Raw genomic sequence first — 20,224 nt, 5'->3', positions numbered from 1 at the left:
CATTGTGAAATGTTGTAAAATGGGATCCTGTTCCTAATGAAAACTCAGTATTGTCAAATACTTGCTATTTGTTCCTACCATGAGTTCCTTACTTTGGATTTTGAGGTGTTTTGCTATGTAGATTACCAGAACAAACAAAATCCAGTCAGTCAGTGAGAGGGAGGGAGAGAAAGCAAGAGCGATGGACACACACACACACACTCAATCTCACACAAGTGACAGAGGGCCACTGCTATGTCAAATAAGGCAAAACACGCGAATACAATAATGTCAGATTTAATTTGTTCAGAATGACCAGAAACCATGGTGAGTTCATAAAGAATTGTTTATGTTCAAACCTCAACCATACAAACATGGTACCGCGCATTACTTTGTAATTGTGAATGTCAAACTTCAGAAGACACAATTACATGACATTGTATTGCAATAAATGGGGCAAATGATTCCCAACACAGTGGCACACTCCAGTCATTTACATCAGACACATTAATGCACAGACTTCCACACATTGGCCATTCTTATTTTTAGCAGCTAACTATCAGTGGAGGTTTCAATAACTGTAATTGTAGTACATGTGTGTCCGTCTTATTGCTGTACAGCCTTTTTTTGTGTTAATGACATATACTTGTGTTCCTGTTTCTTACATTAATCAAGTTTTGGCTAAATATTTTAACATAGACTGTTTATTTTTTAGTTAAGACTGTCCTCAATTGAGCTTTCAGTTGATTTCGCGAAGACTTACCAAAATATTTATACGAAAAATTCAGTGCCAAAGCTTTTTGCAGCAAACTTTGCAAAGTTAATTTCGCCCAAATAATATCAGGCCTACATAACAATGCTTCCCCACCAAAAGGCTGCTGTCTTAAACAATTACAAGCAGGCAGAGCCTAATCAACAAGAGTGAAAGGAAGGGGGGGAGGGGGGGACCTTCACATCTACTGCCTTGTTTACAATTGCTGTTTCGCTAAGCAAGTGTCAACGAATTAACACTCGCCACTCGTTACCACTGCAACTAGTCATCATGTTAATTGTGTCTGCCATCAACTCTCACACAAACTCTGATAACCCAATTCCCTTCATTACAGAAGCAACCTTTTGTCATTAAAATCCAAACATAAAAGAGCTATCACTTTATTACAATTTGAAATGATGACAAAACATGTAAAAGCACGCAGATGAATTGAACACAACAAAAACTTTAAATAAATCAATGCATCTAAAATCTACAGCAAATATACATTATTCATGAATGCTGTCATTCGAAAATCACCAAAATAAAAGAAGAAAGAGATGATGAAGAGACAGAGAGGGACACACACAAAAAGTCTGAATACAGCTTTTTGAACAGTGATTTTGCCGACTGGAAATGGTGTACATAAACATTCAAATGACATGTGAAAATCAACAGTCAGACGAAGTTACAGAAGACATGAAGAACAGTAACTAACAATTTCTTGATTTTGTTGTTGGAATGTAACTGTTGCTTACTACACTGATACGAGTTAATATCACTGATCTGTTTGACAGAGTAAGCAGAATGCAATGGGGAGGGGTCTCAAGCATCTTTACAAGGTGTCTACCTAGAAAAATCATTAACAAGTCAAGTTTGCAAGGCTTCTTTAGGGTATCTCTCATCAGAGAACACTTCAAACATGTACAGGTCTTAGATATTGTCGTAACAATGTAAAAGTTCATAGTGGATTCCATGTTTTCGAGGTTTCTTCCAACCTAAAATTCACAAGAGATCAAAGTTCAATGTTTAGATTACAAACCAGGCATCATGGAAAGGCCTGCAGACCAGAATGCAAGGAAAGAAATAGCAAAATAACACGTGGCCGTACAAGCATGTGTAACAAAAATGTCTTATTTCTTGGGTGACGATGACAACTGATGAGAAACAAAGTGACAGTATAACATGAAGTGAAAACAGGTTTCTTCTGAGATCTGCGCTAAACATGTTTAACAGTCAGAATAATGAAAATGATAAGCACACAATTACACATGACAATTTATTTTCTCCCTCAAAGCAAGTGCAGGAAATCAGATTGCATCCATATAATTTCTCCACAGCATCACTCAAAACAATCCCCTTAAAAATGTATCTGCAGTCACTGTTCTGATTTTTTTCCGTTTTGTCCAGCACATCAGTGTGGGGGAGGGGGAGGAGGAGGGGGAGCCACCATCATAGGATTCCCCGATCCCATCTGCTGCCCCATGTCAAAGCCAGTTGGAGGGGGTGGAGGGGGCATGTGGCTGAAACCCTGCTGCCCGTTTTGTGGTGGTGGGGGTGGTGGCACTGGTGGTGGGGCGGACTGTTGGTGCTGTTGTTGCTGTTGCCACGGTGGCAGAGAAGCCATACCCATGGGGTTTTGCTGCCAAGGGGCGCTGGTGGTGGTCTGCACTTGTGGGGGTGGCACCATGGCTATGCTTACTCCTGCAGCGAGAACAAGTAATTTTTAAAAATTAAATGTACAGTACAAAGAACAGGGATAATGCTTGGAGACTGCCTCAAGCAGAAGGAATTTCATTGAACTCCCTTGAACTCTTTCCAGATGGGTTCCAAGATAACTCAGAAGATGATTACGCCACTCAGTAACAAGTTGTAACTTTTGCTCAAGTCAGCTGAAAATCTTTCACCATCCTTGCACAGATGCATTTTATCCGCATGTGACACTGACTTTTAAAGTTTTTAGCCAGCCTACAGCGTCCACACTCACACACACACAGTGACACACACGCACAGCGACACAAACACACCCACACACACAGTGACACACACACACACACACAGTGACACACCCACACACACAGTGACACACACACACACACACACACAAAATGCCCTGCTTACCATTCAACGCCACCAAGTTGCCCTACCTGGTTGTTGCATACCGGGCTGTTGCATACCGGGCTGCTGCATGCCGGGCTGCTGCATGCCAGGCTGCTGCATGCCAGGCTGTTGCATGCCGGGCTGCTGCATGCCGGGCTGTTGCATACCTGGCTGCTGCATGCCAGGCTGTTGCATACCGGGCTGTTGCATAACGGGCTGCTGCATGCCAGGCTGGCCCATTCCAGCTTGTGCCATAGTGGACTGCAGAGAGTTGAGGCTCCAGGGCATGTTGGGCTGGGCCTGACTGTTTGGCGGTGGGGGTGGTGCCGACATCTGCATGTTATGCGGGGGTGGGACACCTGTACGTGAAAACAACACCTTGTTGCAGAAACTTAGTGAAGAAATGTTGATATCTTTTCTTTATTTGGTGTTTAACATCGTTTTCAACCACGAAGGTTATATCGCGACGGAGAAAGGGGGGAGAGGGGATAGAGCCACTTGTCAATTGTTTCTTGTTTACAAAAGCACTAATCAAAAATTTGCTCCAGGGGCTTGCAACGTAGTACAATATATGACCTTACTGGAAGAATGCAAGTTTCCAGTACAAAGGACTTAACATTTCTTACATACTGCTTGACTAAAATCTTTACAAAAATTGACTATATTCTATACAAGAAACACTTAACAAGGGTAAAAGGAGAAACAGAATCCGTTAGTCTTTCTTTCTTTCTTTATTTGGTGTTTAACATCGTTTTCAACCACGAAGGTTATATCGCGACGGGGAATGGGGGGAGATGGGACAGAGCCACTCGTCAATTGTTTCCTGTTCACAAAAGCACCAATCAAAAAATCGCTCCAGGGGCCCGCAACGTAGCACAACACACCACCTCACCGGGAGAACGCAAGTCTCCAGGACAAAGGACCCAACACCCCCCACACACTGCTTGACATCCGTTAGTCGCCTCTTAGGACATGCTGGGGAGCATTGGGTAAATTCTTCCCCCTAACCCGCGGGGGGTAATGTTGATATCGAGGTGATGCCATTACAGTAAAACCTGCGAGTAAAGGACACTCTTGGGGAACCTTGCCACTGTCCTTTGTAGCAAGGTGTCCTTTCTTATGAATATGAATGCGCCGACACTTTTTTGGAAAAAAACCCAACAGCCAAATGAATTACATGATTGTTAGTGGTACATGTAGTTTTATTGTATGTGTGTGCATGTTTATTAATAAATGTAAATAGAGTGTCTATGCATGTTTAGTTCTTTCATTTTCTTTCATTACATGTAATAACAAGAAGGGCAAAGCCCATACGACTCACATGCTTGACCTTGACATGACCTTGACCTTCAGGGTCAAGGTCAAATAACTAAACCTAGCAATGACATCATACACTAAGAACTGCTTTACACATTTTTCCTACCAAAATACATGTGACCTTGACCCAAGGTCAAGGCCATCCAAGGTCATGCAACACAAAGCTGTTAATTCAAGACATAGCAAGTACAATGGTGCTTATTGGCTCTTTCTACCATGAGATATGGTCACTTTTAGTGGTTCACTACCTTATTTTGGTCACATTTCATAAGGGTCAAAGTGACCTTGACCTTGATCATATGTGACCAAATGTGTCTCATGATGAAAGCATAACATGTGCCCCACATAATTTTTAAGTTTGAAACAGTTATCTTCCATAGTTCAGGGTCAAGGTCACTTCAAAATATGTATACAATCCAACTTTGAAGAGCTCCTGTGACCTTGACCTTGAAGCAAGGTAAACCAAACTGGTATCAAAAGATGGGGCTTACTTTGCCCTATATATCATATATAGGTGATGTATTCAATCTCAAAAACTTCAGAGAAAATGGGAAAAATGTGAACAAGAAGAGCAAACGCTCGATCGAGTCACTTTCGCAGTTCTGAATATTATATGAGGCATCAGATGGACAGGAAGAAATTGCTATTCACAACACAATGAGTCACGTTCACATAAAATTTGAGCCCGGTCACTTTTATAGTTTCCGAGAAAAGCCCAACGTTAAGTTGTGTGTTGCCGAACAGAAAAGGCTAGTTATCTCCCTTGTTTTTCTGATAACGTTCGTAAAAGGCTACAGATGTAAATACTTTGATGTAAAGAATAATCCTACAAAGTTTCAATCACATCCGATGAACTTTGTCAAAGATATAAAATGTCTAATTTTTCCTTTGACGCTGACCTGTGACCTTGAAAAAGGTCAAAGGTCAACGAAACCATCGTTAAAGTGTAGAGGTCATTGGAGGTCACGACTAAACAAAATATGAGCCCGATCGCTTTGATAGTTTCCGAGAAAAGATATAAAATGTCTAATTTTTCCTTTGACGCTGACCTGTGACCTTGAAAAAGGTCAAAGGTCAACGAAACCATCGTTAAAGTGTAGAGGTCATTGGAGGTCACGACTAAACAAAATATGAGCCCGATCGCTTTGATAGTTTCCGAGAAAAGTCCAACGTTAAGGTGGTGTCTACGGACGGCCGGCCGGCCGGCTGGACGGCCGGCCGGCCGGACAGACTAACACTGACCGATTACATAGTCACTTTTTCTCAAGTGACTCAAAAATAGCTGTTTTTTAGACAACATTTCCTTTTGGAAATGTTCATAGGTGTACAGTTGGGACTTTGTTGTGAAAATGTGACTTATATTCAATATGGATTACCTAGACATCATTTGGTGAGTGTCACAGTTTTGTTTCATTTGAGTCAGGATGCTGTGAGTGAATGCGGGATTTGCTTGTTTTTTTCTTTGTACTGTCTCCTTATTTCTGTGTAGAATGTTAACAATATTTCAGCTAATTCATATGTTTTACACCTTGTTTGGTTATAACATTATTTATAATACTTTCTGTTAAAAAATAACTTTTAAAAAAGCAGTGGAAAAGAAAACACACACAAAAAAACACAAATTATCCCCCTTTCACCCCCCCTTTGCTAAAACAAATTGCGTGACAAACTTATAAATAGCACGACTGAACTGGGCATCCATTTTTTAATTAGTACACAAAATGTGGTGGTGATTGGACTTAATTCAAGCTTGCTAGACAGATTTCTTTACAGTTACTGTTTTTTGGGAAGTTTCTTGGTGGCAAGCTTGGGCAGGCAGGACGTTAACGCCGTGGCAATGCTAGTCACAATAGTGTTAAGGTGTTTTTGAGTGTAAAATACATCCGTCCTCACTTGAATTGTCCGTGATGCAAAGGTGTCCGCCGAAATAAGGGTCCGCTGGATGCAGGTTTTACTGTATTGGGATAATATACTCGATGCACTGTTGACGTGACATTGTCGACCACAAGGACCATTTCCTGTTGTCTTCACACTATTGCAGCTGTGCTGATCATGACAAATTATCAATCTACAGTGCTGCAACATTTTCAATGATTAGGCCTTAGAAGCTTGTTCTGTAACTGGACAAAAAGGGGTCTTGATTATTTTTCTTAAAGACCAAAGCCACCAGAAAATCATAAAGTTACAACAATTTCAACAAAGTAAAGGGAATAAATGAGTTGATAAGAGAACAAATAGCTTAGCACTGACTGCCTCCTCTGCAACTAGTGTGCACAAGATTTTACATTTTCTGAGGCACACATATTGAGATCAACAAATTTTTCAGAAAAAAAGTTCAAGACAAAAGTGAATCCATCACTCACCCATAGGAACTGAGGGGTTAGGCAGCAGGGACGGTGTAGTAGTGTTGAGCTGGGGTGGCTGCCACGGTCTCATCGGGGGTGGGCCCTGAGAGGCCATGGGGTTGGGCAGGGGGAGGGAAGGTGGCATGCGGTTCTGCTGAGACATGGGGGGCACCATGGAAGGGGGGGCTTGCAGTGCTAGCGGGCGGGGCGTTGAGTGCTGTTGCTGCTGCTGATGATGATGATGGTGATGCTGCTGCTGTTGTTGTTGCCAGGGTGGGTTGAAAGCCTGTCACATTGTACCATACATTCGTAGAAGAGTCTTTGCTTCGTCATCCTAAATGACCCGAAGCGGCTTAAAGTATGGCCAGATTACCGGTTACGTAAGGTTTGGTAAGATAATGTTATATAGTCCTGTGAAGTAAACCCTCATGCAAATTCAGGTTGCTTTTTCCCTGGAGACAGTGAGCTGCCATGTACAAGTTTCTCTGCTAGAACACTGAACACAGAGAAAATATATTCCATGACTGAGATTGGAATCTGACTACATTCACATTCTATATGTAAGAAATCAGACTTACTTCTGATTTCAACTGGCTGAGATCTAAATTTCAGATTCTACTTTCAGCTGGGTCAGATCTGAATTTCAGGTCTATTCAAAAGTTCACTTGATAGTATCAGAATTATATTTCTATCTAGGCCTATAATCTATCTGGCAAATGAGTTTGATCAGATTAGAAAAATAATTTCAACCTGCCTACCTACTTTCCTAAGCCATCTTCTTCTGCTTTTCATTAATATGTTATTGTATGGTGTGGTAAATGACAACTGTCACTGTAACTTGACATGTGACACAAGTACTGACCATAGGATTGGGTGGCATCTGGTTGTGGAAAAGCTGTGGCCGGTGAGATTGTTGGGTGGGTGCTGATGTTGACTTGGGCGGGGGTCCCTCTCCCAGCTCAGCCATCAGAGACATGTACTGTATCAAGCAAACAAAACAATTCAAGATTTTACTACAAGGTTTTATACATTGAGAAAGATCACAGCTTGTGGGAGTAATTGTTATGGTTAGTTTGTCCTTTAACATTTTTTTCTTATCAGCATATGTAAAAAAAATCAATCAGTCTACTGTGGTACACAACATAAATTATCGGTGGGTTAATACGCACAGCAACTATCTTTTTGGACACATAAGATGTGACGTGTGACTAAGCATAATTGCATTTCAAAAAAAGAAGGAAGAAAAAACAGGCTACCACTCTCAGCATCTACTATTTGTATGCCAATAATTCAATAAAATACAACTTCATTGTCTGATTAGTGGGTACAATTTCATCTTTTTCAGAAAGAAAATTGTGACAAGAAGTAACTTACCTCACTGTCCATCTTGGCACGGTCAGTAGAAGTCTGTACCTGTGTCATTCTGAACGAGTCTCCAGGTCTGCAGGAAAACCACAAACATTTTTTACTTATTTATTCCTCATTTCCTGTCCTCAGCCGAGACATTTCATTTTCAAACAATACACTGACAAATTAGAGAGTTGGGATTACAGTAATACATTGCCTAGCGTTTTAATCAACCGATCGGACTGCATCACAAGTCAATCTGTGTGCTTCACTAGGGGGTGCAACCAACAGTGAAGTGTAGAGTAGTTATGGCTTGTTGACGCATGGTCTTCAGCTCAAGAAGTGGATGAACAGTTTTATCTGACTCGTACCTGGGAGATTTATCTTTAGCACAGCCGATACATTTGGAGTTTAGAGTCACCCCCCCCCCCCCCCAGAACTTCTCTGCTGGCGTCAGTCTAAACCGTGACTTTTTAACACGCACTGTTGAGTTTCGTTGTGCGCGCGCATCCCAGCGGGCAAGAGAAAATAAGGTGGCGAAGAGAAAGTGGTGGGCTTTGTTCTTCTCTCTAAATCTAGCTACTGTCTCCATCCTTTCAAATCCCCTACAATCCAAACACACACAAGACCAACAAACACACACACATACTGAGTACATACTTCCTTTCTTTGCAGTCCTGAGCGATGTGCCCAGCACCGCCACACACCGTGCAGAGAATGGTGTTGGTCACGATCGTCTGTGCCTGTGCAATTTGCTTTAGCTTCCTGCACAGTCATTGAGGAAACAGTATGAGTTATCAGAAAATCATCAAGGAAGAACTATCAGGTATCAGAAATCAGAGAACAAAAATCTGACCGTAACCTCTATTTGTATCCATTTTGAGGCATTCAGAGACAATACCTTGCCCAGTGCTTCAATGTTTTAAGAACATGGACTCTTTTTATAATGTCACAAAAGACTTGTGAACAGATGGACTTTTTTAATCAGTGACTCAAAATATTATTAACATATTCAGCATATTAACCAATTCGTATTTGTTTCAAGGCATGATCTTTGTCTGAAGATTACTCAAATGCCAAGACTACCCCCCCCCCCCCCCCCCCCCCAACACACTTTGTGGTATGATAAATACAGGTGACCTTTCTTTTTTGACATCACGGTTGATTGTTAGCCCAATAGAGATATAAAGCCAATTTGCTCTGAAAGTTGCCATTCATTTCCTTTCATTTTCAAAATGTCATGCTCAAAGTGAACCCATACAGAAGCATCATACGATTCATAGCTGTCAACTTACGCCAAACCATCATTTTCCCGCAGAGTTCCGTTCAGTAGAGCCAGTTCCCTCAGCTGCTGTCGCCGAAGATCATTCTGACCTTCGGGAACCTCTATGCCCTGGCGAATTATTTCCTTTATCTGCAACAAAACAATTTTTAAAAAATTAAAATAGATGAACACAAAAATAAATCTGAATAAGTAAAAAAAAAAAGTTGTTTCAATTAGCAGCTGTTCTTCTTCCTAGAATCAACACAACAGTTCAACACATTGTTCTCTGTTTCTCAGAGACTGAGTGTAGTTATTCCTTCACTTCACTAAAAGCAACTGTACCATGTTAACGTTTGACAAGAAAGATGAAGCAAGGTAGAACTACGCCTCACCTTTTCCACAGCTTTCTTCACATTCTCTGGGTTGTTTGCAGTCACATACGCATGCAGAGGTTCGTCTTCTCCCGGTAGAGGTTGACCATCCTTGCGGCCAATCTTTCCTTCTTTGACGGATCCTTTGCCGCGAATGATGATCTTAGCACCAGTCTGAAAGCAAGAGAGCAAATTATACAACCAAATTCGCACAAAAGCATTTACACATGTGAGCACACACACGCACATATTCATACACAGCCTTACAAAACAAGAATTTCCCATAATCTTAGCACTTGTCTGAAAAAGCACAACTGTGAATACACAGCAATAACGCTTATTGCCTCAGTGAAAATGACTGAAGCTACATGCTATGCACTATGTGTAACAAAATTAAAACCAAAATTAACAACCGCACATAACATTAAAATAAGCAGAAGAAGTTCAACAGCATTCTCAGGTTTTCACAACTGACAAAAGCGTATCTGAAGCTTACCTCCTTTTCCAGATTTTTCAAAGTGTTGCCACGCGGACCGATGAGCAGGCCGACAAAGTTGATGTCAGGGTGTTCCTCCTGAGGAATCATCACCTTGTCACTCACACGCACAATTGGAGGCCTGTCAACACACACAAAGAAACACAGTGTCACAAGTCTGTTTTTATGAATCAATACTTTACAAAAATCATATATTATTATCATTACTGGACTAAATCCAGCTTGGAGGGGACAGCACACAAATACAGTAAAACCTGCCACTAACGACCTTGAAAATGTCCTGAAAAATCAGTCTAAAAAGAAAGTTTTTTTTAATTGGTAATTTTATTTCTATTTTCATATTGAGAAACTTTTTGCGATTCCGAGCAGGGTTTCACCTTTGTAGGTCAGATGGACCTGGATTGAAAATATGCACAAGTTCAAATGTTCTGGCGACAAAACATTTTACCGTATGAAGACATCTTACATATCAAACTCCTGGACGGGCGGGGATGTAGCTCAGTCGGTAGCGCGCTGGATTTGTATCCAGTTGGCCGCTGTCAGCGTGAGTTCGTCCCCACGTTCGGTGAGAGATTCATTTCTCAAGAGTCAACTTTGTGTGCAGACTCTCCTCGGTGTCCGAACACCCCCGTGTGTACACGCAAGCACAAGACCAAGTGCGCACGAAAAAGATCCTGTAATCCATGTCAGAGTTCGGTGGGTTATAGAAACACGAAAATACCCAGCATGCTTCCTCCGAAAACGGCGTATGGCTGCCTAAATGGCGGGGTAAAAAACGGTCATACAAGTAAAATTCCACTCGTGCAAAAAACACGAGTGTACGTGGGAGTTTCAGCCCACGAACGCAGAAGAAGAAGAAGAAAAAAAACTCCAGGACAGTTGGCCAGGGGTTGGACCATCGAGTCCGATCAAACAAGTTAACAGACATGAAACCCAGAACAATACGGCAAACTCCTTTTTGTAACATCGCCATTTTCACAAGTCTACTAGCCACAACAGTGCACCCGTCGCGATATAACCTTGAATGGTTGAAAACGACGTTAAACACCAAAGAAAGAAACACAACAGTGCCGATGGCTTACTTGTAGTCTGCAGGGGGTTTGTAGTTGGGGTTGAGCTTCCAGGCTTCCACAACCAACTGGTGACGTTCGTCTTCCAGCTTTTTGCGCGTGCGGTATTCACGTGTGTTCAGCCGCTTGCCCTCGTTGTTGTAGATCGGCTCTGGGGAGGGAGATCTGAACAACACACACATTTTTGATAGAATCCATAGTCCAATTATACAATTTGACGGGCAGGTTTAAAACACCTCTACTTATTGAATTTTGTGTCCTGTGTACAAATACAATTTATTCGTTCTTGACTCGCCTGTTCCGAATTGTCTTCTTGGAAGGGTTCATAGTTAACTTTGGAGAAAAAAGACATAAGTGCTCAACAGGGCATTGAGTTTTATAACTCATCATTCATTTACAATCCAGAATATACTGATTGACACCCTTCCCCAAAATTTAAAAAAAAAAACCCAATCCTTTGAGAACTGTATAAAAAAAAAAGACAGCTACAATTTACGCCTGAAATGTTTTTATATTTCAGAAATCGGCAAACAAAAATGCAAAGAAAACAAAATGGATGAAAGGGAGATAATCAAGTGCTACTGAAAGCCATCCCGTTTAGGTGGTGGCACTGAACTCGCAAACCGAGTAAGAGGACATTTCTGTGAAGAATTTGGAGAGCATCAACAGAAGTCACTGTGCAGTCATGCTGAGCTATAAGACAATGAATTTTGTTAGGTATCTATCATCAGTCAATTATCTGTCGTTTCATTAGTTACTCAATCCTGGAAACAAAAAAATTATGTACAAACTACATTCATCATGCCGAACTAAGAAACCGTCTTAACACACCTCACAGTCACAGGACCACCACACAAATTCACGTGGAATAAAAGCAGGTATAGCCAGATTATAGAAATTTACCCACAAATTGCGTGTATAGCAGCTACGTTTGAAAAGACATATGGCCCCGTTATATTTCACTTCTAAGCAAAGGTAAAACCTCCTGCACACACTTGACTATACTACCAAGTTTCCATCAAATGTTCACGGCAACAATGTCACAAACAAGACATCAATTTGTATTCAAACACATGAAAGCCATGTGGTTACCAACTAGACCTTTTTATTCAAAACTATGGACCAATTTGACCAAATCATAAGCAAAGGAGAAAGCAAAGACAGTACATGTTTCATTATCACAGGGATAAGAAAACTCCTGGCAAAAACACCCTACCATATCTTGCGAAGCAATCGTGTTAAACTTTAAAGCCAGATCAGAGAACTTTGACAAATTGACTGAACAAGAGAGCAGGAATTTGCATGATCACATTATTTTTAGCCATTTCCTTATTACTGATGCAAGCCGATTGCTGTTCTATGAAATTGTCATTTTTTGGTGCTCCCCGGATTCAATTAGTCAGGACAAACAAGAAAGGCAAACGCCTGAAACACTCGCCTTAGCAATAATACTAGTTTCTACTACACAATCATACCATTTTGACCTTTCAACAATGTTTTCAATGTTATAATGACCTTGACATTTGGTGGAAGTTGTCCAAACTTTGTGAACAAAGAAGGTCATATGAGACTATAAGTGTACAAAGTTTGAATGTGATAGCTACAAATCCTTTTGAGAAAAGTCCAATTTACTGCAAGAAACAAAGCTTTTTAATTCAATTTACAACAGCCAGCCGGCCATGCTATGCCTCTAACAGACAAACGGGGTCAATCAAATTTACACCTTGTGCCGGAATCATCAAAGACAAAGTGGTCATGTGTCAATGCTTCAGCTACAAGAACATCAGCAAAAACGCAACAATTCTATTTCTTAAACCTCAACTTGACCCCGACGTGACCTTGAAATTTCATGAGGGTCAACCAGACCTTCAAAATGACTGGAGAACCTCACCCCTGGAAATGTAGTTTCAAAGCTCATTAAACGAGGCAGAACAGAGTAACTCCTCATGAAAGCATTCGCACATTAGCTTGAAAAAAAAAGAAAAAAAAGCAGGGGCTAAAAGATGCCGGAAATAGTGCATAAAATCTGAAACAGCACTGCCTACAACCTGTACCAAAATGTCAGTTATGTCAGGTTCACATGATTAGTCAATCAAAGAGAGATTATTTACATCATGGTTTATTAATTACAGCTGCAGAAAGACATGCATAGCAGTTAAACAAAGCTCCCACTTTAAACACCCTGGCTGGAAGGAAAGATATTCTTACTGCCACGGAACACAATACAAATTACAATGCACAATTTCAGACTTTCCATTCAATAGCGACAATAAACTCTTGTTTTGCATAAGAATTATCTGTAGTCAATACATGTGCAAGCTCAACTCTGCATCAAAGACGACTATTGACATTACAATTTTTCAGAGGCTGATGCTAGGAGCAAAGAATAATGTAATCATTCAAAAGGCCAAATTAGCTGCAGGGACTCACATGAAAACAAACAAACAAATAAACGGTGGGACATACATCAACTGCTGCAACCTACAGACACTCATACCAGGGCTCCCACTGAAGAAAAGCTAAAGTTCCTCAAATTCAAGTGGGTCTGGAATATTTTAGCAATTTACAATTTATTTGTTCTCTTACAAAGTTACTTTCAAAATGGTGCATTCATTAGGAAATTTGATCAGTCTCTTCTTTTTATATTCTCGGAAATCAGCGAATTCGCAGAAAAGTAGGAGCCCTGTCATATTTATCCATCTTTGCACCTTCAGAGGGAAATGAGGACTATACAGGTAAGAATAATAACCAAAATAAATGAAAAATAAATTGATAAAAATACTTTTCTTGTGTGTCTCAAGTTCCAGCTTAAAACAAGAAGAGCAAACGCTCGATCGAGTCACTTTCGCAGTTCTGAATATTATATGAGGCATCAGATGGACAGGAAGAAATTGCTATTCACAACACAATGAGTCACGTTCACATAAAATTTGAGCCCGGTCACTTTTATAGTTTCCGAGAAAAGCCCAACGTTAAGTTGTGTGTTGAACAGAAAAGGCTAGTTATCTCCCTTGTTTTTCTGATAACGTTCGTAAAAGGCTACAGATGTAAATACTTTGATGTAAAGAATAATCCTACAAAGTTTCAATCACATCCGATGAACTTTGTCAAAGATATAAAATGTCTAATTTTTCCTTTGACGCTGACCTGTGACCTTGAAAAAGGTCAAAGGTCAACGAAACCATCGTTAAAGTGTAGAGGTCATTGGAGGTCACGACTAAACAAAATATGAGCCCGATCGCTTTGATAGTTTCCGAGAAAAGTCCAACGTTAAGGTGGTGTCTACGGACGGCCGGCCGGCCGGACAGACTAACACTGACCGATTACATAGAGTCACTTTTTCTCAAGTGACTCAATCAGGTAAAACGATTTTGATCTGATGTCTAGAGGCTGTTTGTGGTTATCCGCTTTGAAGCTTATGTACCCTTTCTCATTGAAAACTGACAGCGGACTTCATGCTAGAAGAATTCATATACGCTAACCTCAATGTTCGCTCGACCAATTTATGGCTTCATGAATTTTGTAAAAGAAATGATAACATAAACAAATAATCTTAACAAAAATGATGCATTGACATCAATCCTTTTATTAAAACAACAAATTCTATGTCTTATGAAAGACAATTACATGATAAAAACAACCTTATAAATCAAGGTGATGCTTCTTGACAGAATGATCTTGAAGGAAGGTTCAGATCATCAAAAGAAAAGCAAACACGTTGACCTAAATTCTTAAAACTGAGGACTAAGGGTTTTAACTTGTACCTAGTGCCCCCATAAAATGCCTGAACAGCTCAGCAAGGTCTCAGTCTTACTTCAGTGGCTGTGGTGTTCAGTACCCAAGAACATCTTCCAGTTTCACTGTGGATTTCTTCTGGCAGTAGTGAAAAGTTCAAGGTGTGCAGTCAGTGATGGCGCTAGTATTTTTTCAAACCGGTACGCAAACTTTAATGATGCAAACAGTCCAGAAAAAAACGGTAGGCTAGTCGTACTGGTTTTGTTGTCTTATCAGCGAAAAAAACTCCAGTAGTTCAAAAATCAAACTGTAGGTCATACCGGCAGCCTTTTTGGTTCCGGTATTTTCTCATTTCAACTTACCGGTATGACCGGTTAACGCCAATACTGGCAGTCAGACTGACAGCTAGACTCACAGCTCAACATTTCATGGGGGCACTGCGAGAGGGAAACTTGGGTAGCACCGGTGGGACACACACACTAGGGGACACTATCCAGGATAGTGAAAGCTGAATTTGGGCTGTGGCATGTATGCCCTTCTTCTTCCAAGTGCTAGTAAATTCACAAAAAGTGTTACTCTTCAGCTTCAATAAATACAAACACTTTCTCTTTAACAAGCAGCTGAACAGGGAATGCTCTAGATGTTACTCAAAAACATTTTGCAGTGACAACTTTATCTATAAAACATATGCGAAGTATCAACCATAAATAAACCAGTTTTTAAGTATCCTGCTTGAAAAAAGAAGAACAGAATAAAAACAGAAACTGAGAAAGACAAAGATTGGATGGCCCAAATAAAAAATAAAAGCGACCACCTTTTGTTTTACCATAGTCAAGTAGGTCTGCAAAAAGGATTAATAGATAATGATAACGTGTACTTGATACATATACCATCCATCAGCTGATAACTGCATAAGAGCTGGAATGTGTGAATCCAATGGTTTAAATTAGGTTATCGTTAGGGCTGGCTGGCGCCAAGGACGCTGCTGTACCACAAGATGCACACCTGTCTTCAGGGTTAGGTGAGATGCCCAGGTCTCCAGAGCGTAGCTTACGACTAATCTCCTCTATTTGTAAATGAACTGAAAGAAAAGTGAATCAGATTTAAGCAAAAATATCACATAAATGAAATTACCATCACACATTTTATCCCCTCAATCAGGTTATTATTAGTATCAACATGTACACAGATGAAGAGACATACAGTGACACACACACAATCAGTAACAAAACTCAATGTGTCACAAGCACATATTTACGCTACTAAGCACAGCATGAGTAACAAAACTTTAAGCACTTTGTAAGATCTATACTGCCGTTTTACTGGTTGTGCCTTCTTGCGAATAACATGTTTTTACATACTTTTTTCATTTGTTTAAATGCACATGTATTCAAACTGCATATATATATATAGTCTTATTTTAGACAACACTAAATGAGGGTAATTACATACTGAAAACACATGGTTAAAAAAAAGTGCAATGTAGACCTGTATATCAATGTTATAAACTGGGCAAATGGAAATGTTTGCCAGTAATTATTGAGTAATCCTTGGCAATGGCATGAAAATGTGCTCTAAACTAAATAAACAAGAAGGGCAAAGCCCATACGACTCACATGCTTTACACATTTTTCCTACCAAAATACATGTGACCTTGACCCAAGGTCAAGGTCATCCAAGGTCATGCAACACAAAGCTGTTAATTCAAGACATAGGAAGTACAATGGTGCTTATTGGCTCTTTCTACCATGAGATATGGTCACTTTTAGTGGTTCACTACCTTATTTTGGTCACATTTCATAAGGGTCAAAGTGACCTTGACCTTGATCATATGTGACCAAATGTGTCTCATGATGAAAGCATAACATGTGCCCCACATAATTTTTAAGTTTGAAACAGTTATCTTCCATAGTTCAGGGTCAAGGTCACTTCAAAATATGTATACAATCCAACTTCGAAGAGCTCCTGTGACCTTGACCTTGAAGCAAGGTAAACCAAACTGGTATCAAAAGATGGGGCTTACTTTGCCCTATATATCATTTATAGGTGAGGTATTGAATCTCAAAAACTTCAGAGAAAATGGGAAAAATGTGAAAAATAGCTGTTTTTTAGGCAACATTTATGGCCCCTGCGACCTTGACCTTGAAGCAAGGTCAAGATGCTATGTATGTTTTTTGGGGCCTTGTCATCATACACCATCTTGCCAAATTTGGTACTGATAGACTGAATAGTGTCCAAGAAATATCCAACGTTAAAGTTTTTCGGACGGACGTCCGGACGGGGGGGGACGGACGGACGGACGGACGACTCGGGTGAGTACATAGACTCACTTTTGCTTCGCATGTGAGTCAAAAATCTTCTGAATCATGAAATACAACACTCAGTGAAGAAATGGACTGCAATAAGATTCAATAATTTATAACAATCACTCAAAAAGTTCATTTGCATAAAAAAATGATCAGCTTGGCAGCTATGTTATATTAAGTCTGATATCGCGCACGTATCACCAGACTCGGACTCAAGGCGCAGGGATCTATTTCTGCCGTGTGAGATGGAATTTTTTACACAATACATCACGCATTCACATCGACCAGCAGATCGCAGCCATTTTGGCGCATATCCTACTTTTCACGGCCTATTATTCCAAGTCACACGGGAATTTTGGTGGACATTTTTTATCTATGCCTATACAATTTTGCCAGGAAAGACCCTTTTGTCAATCGTGGGATCTTTAACGTGCACACCCCAATGTAGTGTACACGAAGGGACCTCGGTTTTTCGTCTCATTCGAAAGACTAGCACTTGAACCCACCACCTAGGTTTGGAAAGGGGGGAGAAAATTGCTAACGCCCTGACCCAGGGTCGAACTCGCAACCTCTCGCTTCCGAGCGCAAGTGCGTTACCACTCGGCCACCCAGTCCTCCAGGCAGCTGCATTAATCGTCTCACCAGATCATAGAAAAAACAATTTTGAAATTAAGATTATCACTCCTGAAGCAATTCAAAATTAAGAGATCGCCCATGAAGCTCCACCTGTGAATAACATACAAAACACAGAATTAAGCAGACAAACACTGACATTGACAAACACAGCAGCAGTAGACAAAGAAAATGACCAACAGAACAGGCCCAATCTAATACAATTCCTGGCAGAAGAATACTGATGCATACCAATATACTGCTTCTCCTGTTCCTTGGAGAGGTTAGGTGGAATGGTAGTTGGCATGCCAGGAATTACAGTCTTGTCGTCAATTTCTGTGTTCCAACGACTTCTCTTTTTCTTCTTCCGTCCAGTTCCATCATTGCTGTCATCACCATTCCCACCCCATTCTCCCACTGTAATCATAAAGTGTGCAATTTCACACATACAAGAAATCTTATGACACTTTTATCTCTGTGATAATTGTTTTTAAAAGATTGGCCTAAATGCCCTATGTTTTGGGCCATGTTAGTTGTTACTGTTAGTTGTTACACATAACCCAAATTTTGTTGTTTGCTTTACTTTTAACCTTCCAAAGCAAGTACTCCAGAAGAAACTACCCTTCTCCAACATCCTGGGGACACATCTAGCACAGATTCTGACCTTCTTCTTCTTCTTCTGATGTTGTCTGACCAAAGGCAAGCCTTTTTAGAGAATTAACATAAATGGTGACGCGGTTTTGCGTCTGAAGGTGATTTTCGGCCTTGGCGGGCAGGAAAGGGGAGAGAAAGCTCGACTCGTCAAAATGGCTAACGGTGGCAGTCGACCGGGCCCTAGTTGGGAAAAACAAAGACGGACTGACGCTACAGGCGGTGCAAATGATTATGGATACTGACAGGGGAAGGGGGAGATTTTCTTTCGGACGATTCGTTGGAAACAGGTAGATGACAGTGATTATGATCCTTTCTTGGAGCAAGCAAAACAGCCACCTGTGTTTGATCCACAGGCACCGGAAGATGTGCCGGACTGATTTTTCAAAAGTTCATATTTAAACATCATTATAAGCCAAACTAATTATTGTTTCCATGTTTAGACACTAAAAACAGATTCTTGGTTCAATTTCCTTTAAAAATAACATAGGTTTTATTTACCTACCTACTGCCAGTTTGGAGCAAGAATTTTTTGTGAATTATTACACCCCGAACTCCAAAATTCCCTGGCAATCAGGAATGCACATAAGTAAGTTTTGATTGGCAGCGAAAGGGTTAAAGAAGTAAGAGTCTAAAAGTAAAACTACAACAATTATTGCTAAAAACACAATACCATAACAACTAATAATTATTGTTTAATGTGTAGTCTAAAGAGTGTTAGTGCTGTTATGCTTACAGTCTTTAATAATTATCCAATGTTACTGCCAGTGCCAGTTTCATAAGCAAAATAAGCACCCACATTTATAGTAATTACTAAATTAGTATACAAACATGTATTGAAAAAAACATTGTGAAATTTTGTCAGCGTCAGTCGACTGTGTCCCACACCCACTGTGCGCAACTTCACGGCCTTCATCCATCTCGCAAAGAGTGGATCTGGGACGCTTATCTAGGGTATGATGTGCTGAGCATTGCGAGCTAACCCGATCTAGGAGTAGGACCGATTGCAACTTTCCATAATAAAAATCAGCCAGCAAATTTGCCTGACACGAAAGTATGCCGATTGCCGTCAACTTGACAGAGGTCATATGTCATGTCTGTGTTCAGCAAAAACTTTAAAAGCAAAGCAAGAAAGCGATCATTTTACTCACTATCAAATCCAGACGGGCGTTTTATACCCTGCGGAGCACCAAACATGGTGATATTTTCCAAAAAGTCTTCCAACTTCGCTCTAAATTAGCAAATTTCCAAAGGCGTGGACTGACGTTGGCGACTACAAGGAATTCTGGGAATTTTATGATCGTCTTTTCACCACAACTTGCACAAAATATTGTAAGATATCGTTACCATGAGTCTTTATACAATCACAAGGAGTCTCAAGAATCACTGGCTGCATTGCTGATATCGATAAAATAATTATGTCCAAGATCCGACAAAGCCACTGTTGTCAAAAATAACACGGGGATGATATTGATGATCATGATGATGGTTGACTTTCAAAAACAAATAACGTTCCATTCATGATTCATGATTTGGCCTGAGACCAGCAACTATTATAAGATGCTTGTGAATAACTAAAATTCTGAATCAACGTTCAGTGACTTTGTTGTTGTTGTCACCAAATTTTGATGAAGATTTGGAGTTAGGCAAACAGATATGTAACATAAGAATTCAGCAGCATGAAAATATCAAATTACTGTCTGTAAACAGGGTTTAGATTGTATTTCAGTAGGGGAAGGGCTCCTAATATGGACCGGCTCCTAATATGAAACACCTCCTGTTCTGACAAACTAACGGCGCTAGAGCGCTCAAAAAAGTTTTATTCACTGTATTCACCCTCTTTGGATATCTTGCACATGTCAAAACAGTTGCAGAAACAC

The 20,224-nt window shown here is 40.4% G+C and overlaps 1 protein-coding gene across 2 annotated transcripts; it reads right to left on the bottom strand.

Annotated features, from left to right (window-relative positions):
- Positions 1 to 1,117: 1,117 nt before the first annotated feature.
- Positions 1,118 to 19,653, bottom strand: LOC138958280 (splicing factor 1-like). Of its 2 annotated transcripts, none has more exons than XM_070329389.1 (13): positions 19,496 to 19,653; positions 17,946 to 18,110; positions 15,781 to 15,856; positions 11,053 to 11,205; positions 9,971 to 10,091; positions 9,496 to 9,648; positions 9,135 to 9,253; positions 8,500 to 8,604; positions 7,867 to 7,933; positions 7,355 to 7,471; positions 6,511 to 6,778; positions 2,878 to 3,189; positions 1,118 to 2,434 (listed from the first exon to the last, which is right to left on the bottom strand). In XM_070329389.1, exons 1-13 carry the CDS (start codon positions 19,539 to 19,541, stop codon positions 2,145 to 2,147), a joined length of 1,992 nt encoding a protein of 663 aa, XP_070185490.1. In that variant the 5' UTR covers positions 19,542 to 19,653; the 3' UTR covers positions 1,118 to 2,144. The 2 variants fall into 2 exon arrangements, with proteins under 2 accessions (XP_070185490.1, XP_070185491.1); XM_070329390.1 differs by having other exon boundaries at positions 2,301 to 2,434; positions 2,852 to 3,189.
- Positions 19,654 to 20,224: the final 571 nt, after the last annotated feature.

The sequence above is a fragment of the Littorina saxatilis genome, linkage group LG2 (assembly GCF_037325665.1).
Source record: "Littorina saxatilis isolate snail1 linkage group LG2, US_GU_Lsax_2.0, whole genome shotgun sequence".
Classification (NCBI taxonomy): Eukaryota; Metazoa; Mollusca; class Gastropoda; order Littorinimorpha; family Littorinidae; genus Littorina; species Littorina saxatilis.
The sequence above is the reverse complement of the archived record's forward strand: the minus strand, read 5'-3'. Positions and strand labels throughout refer to the sequence as shown.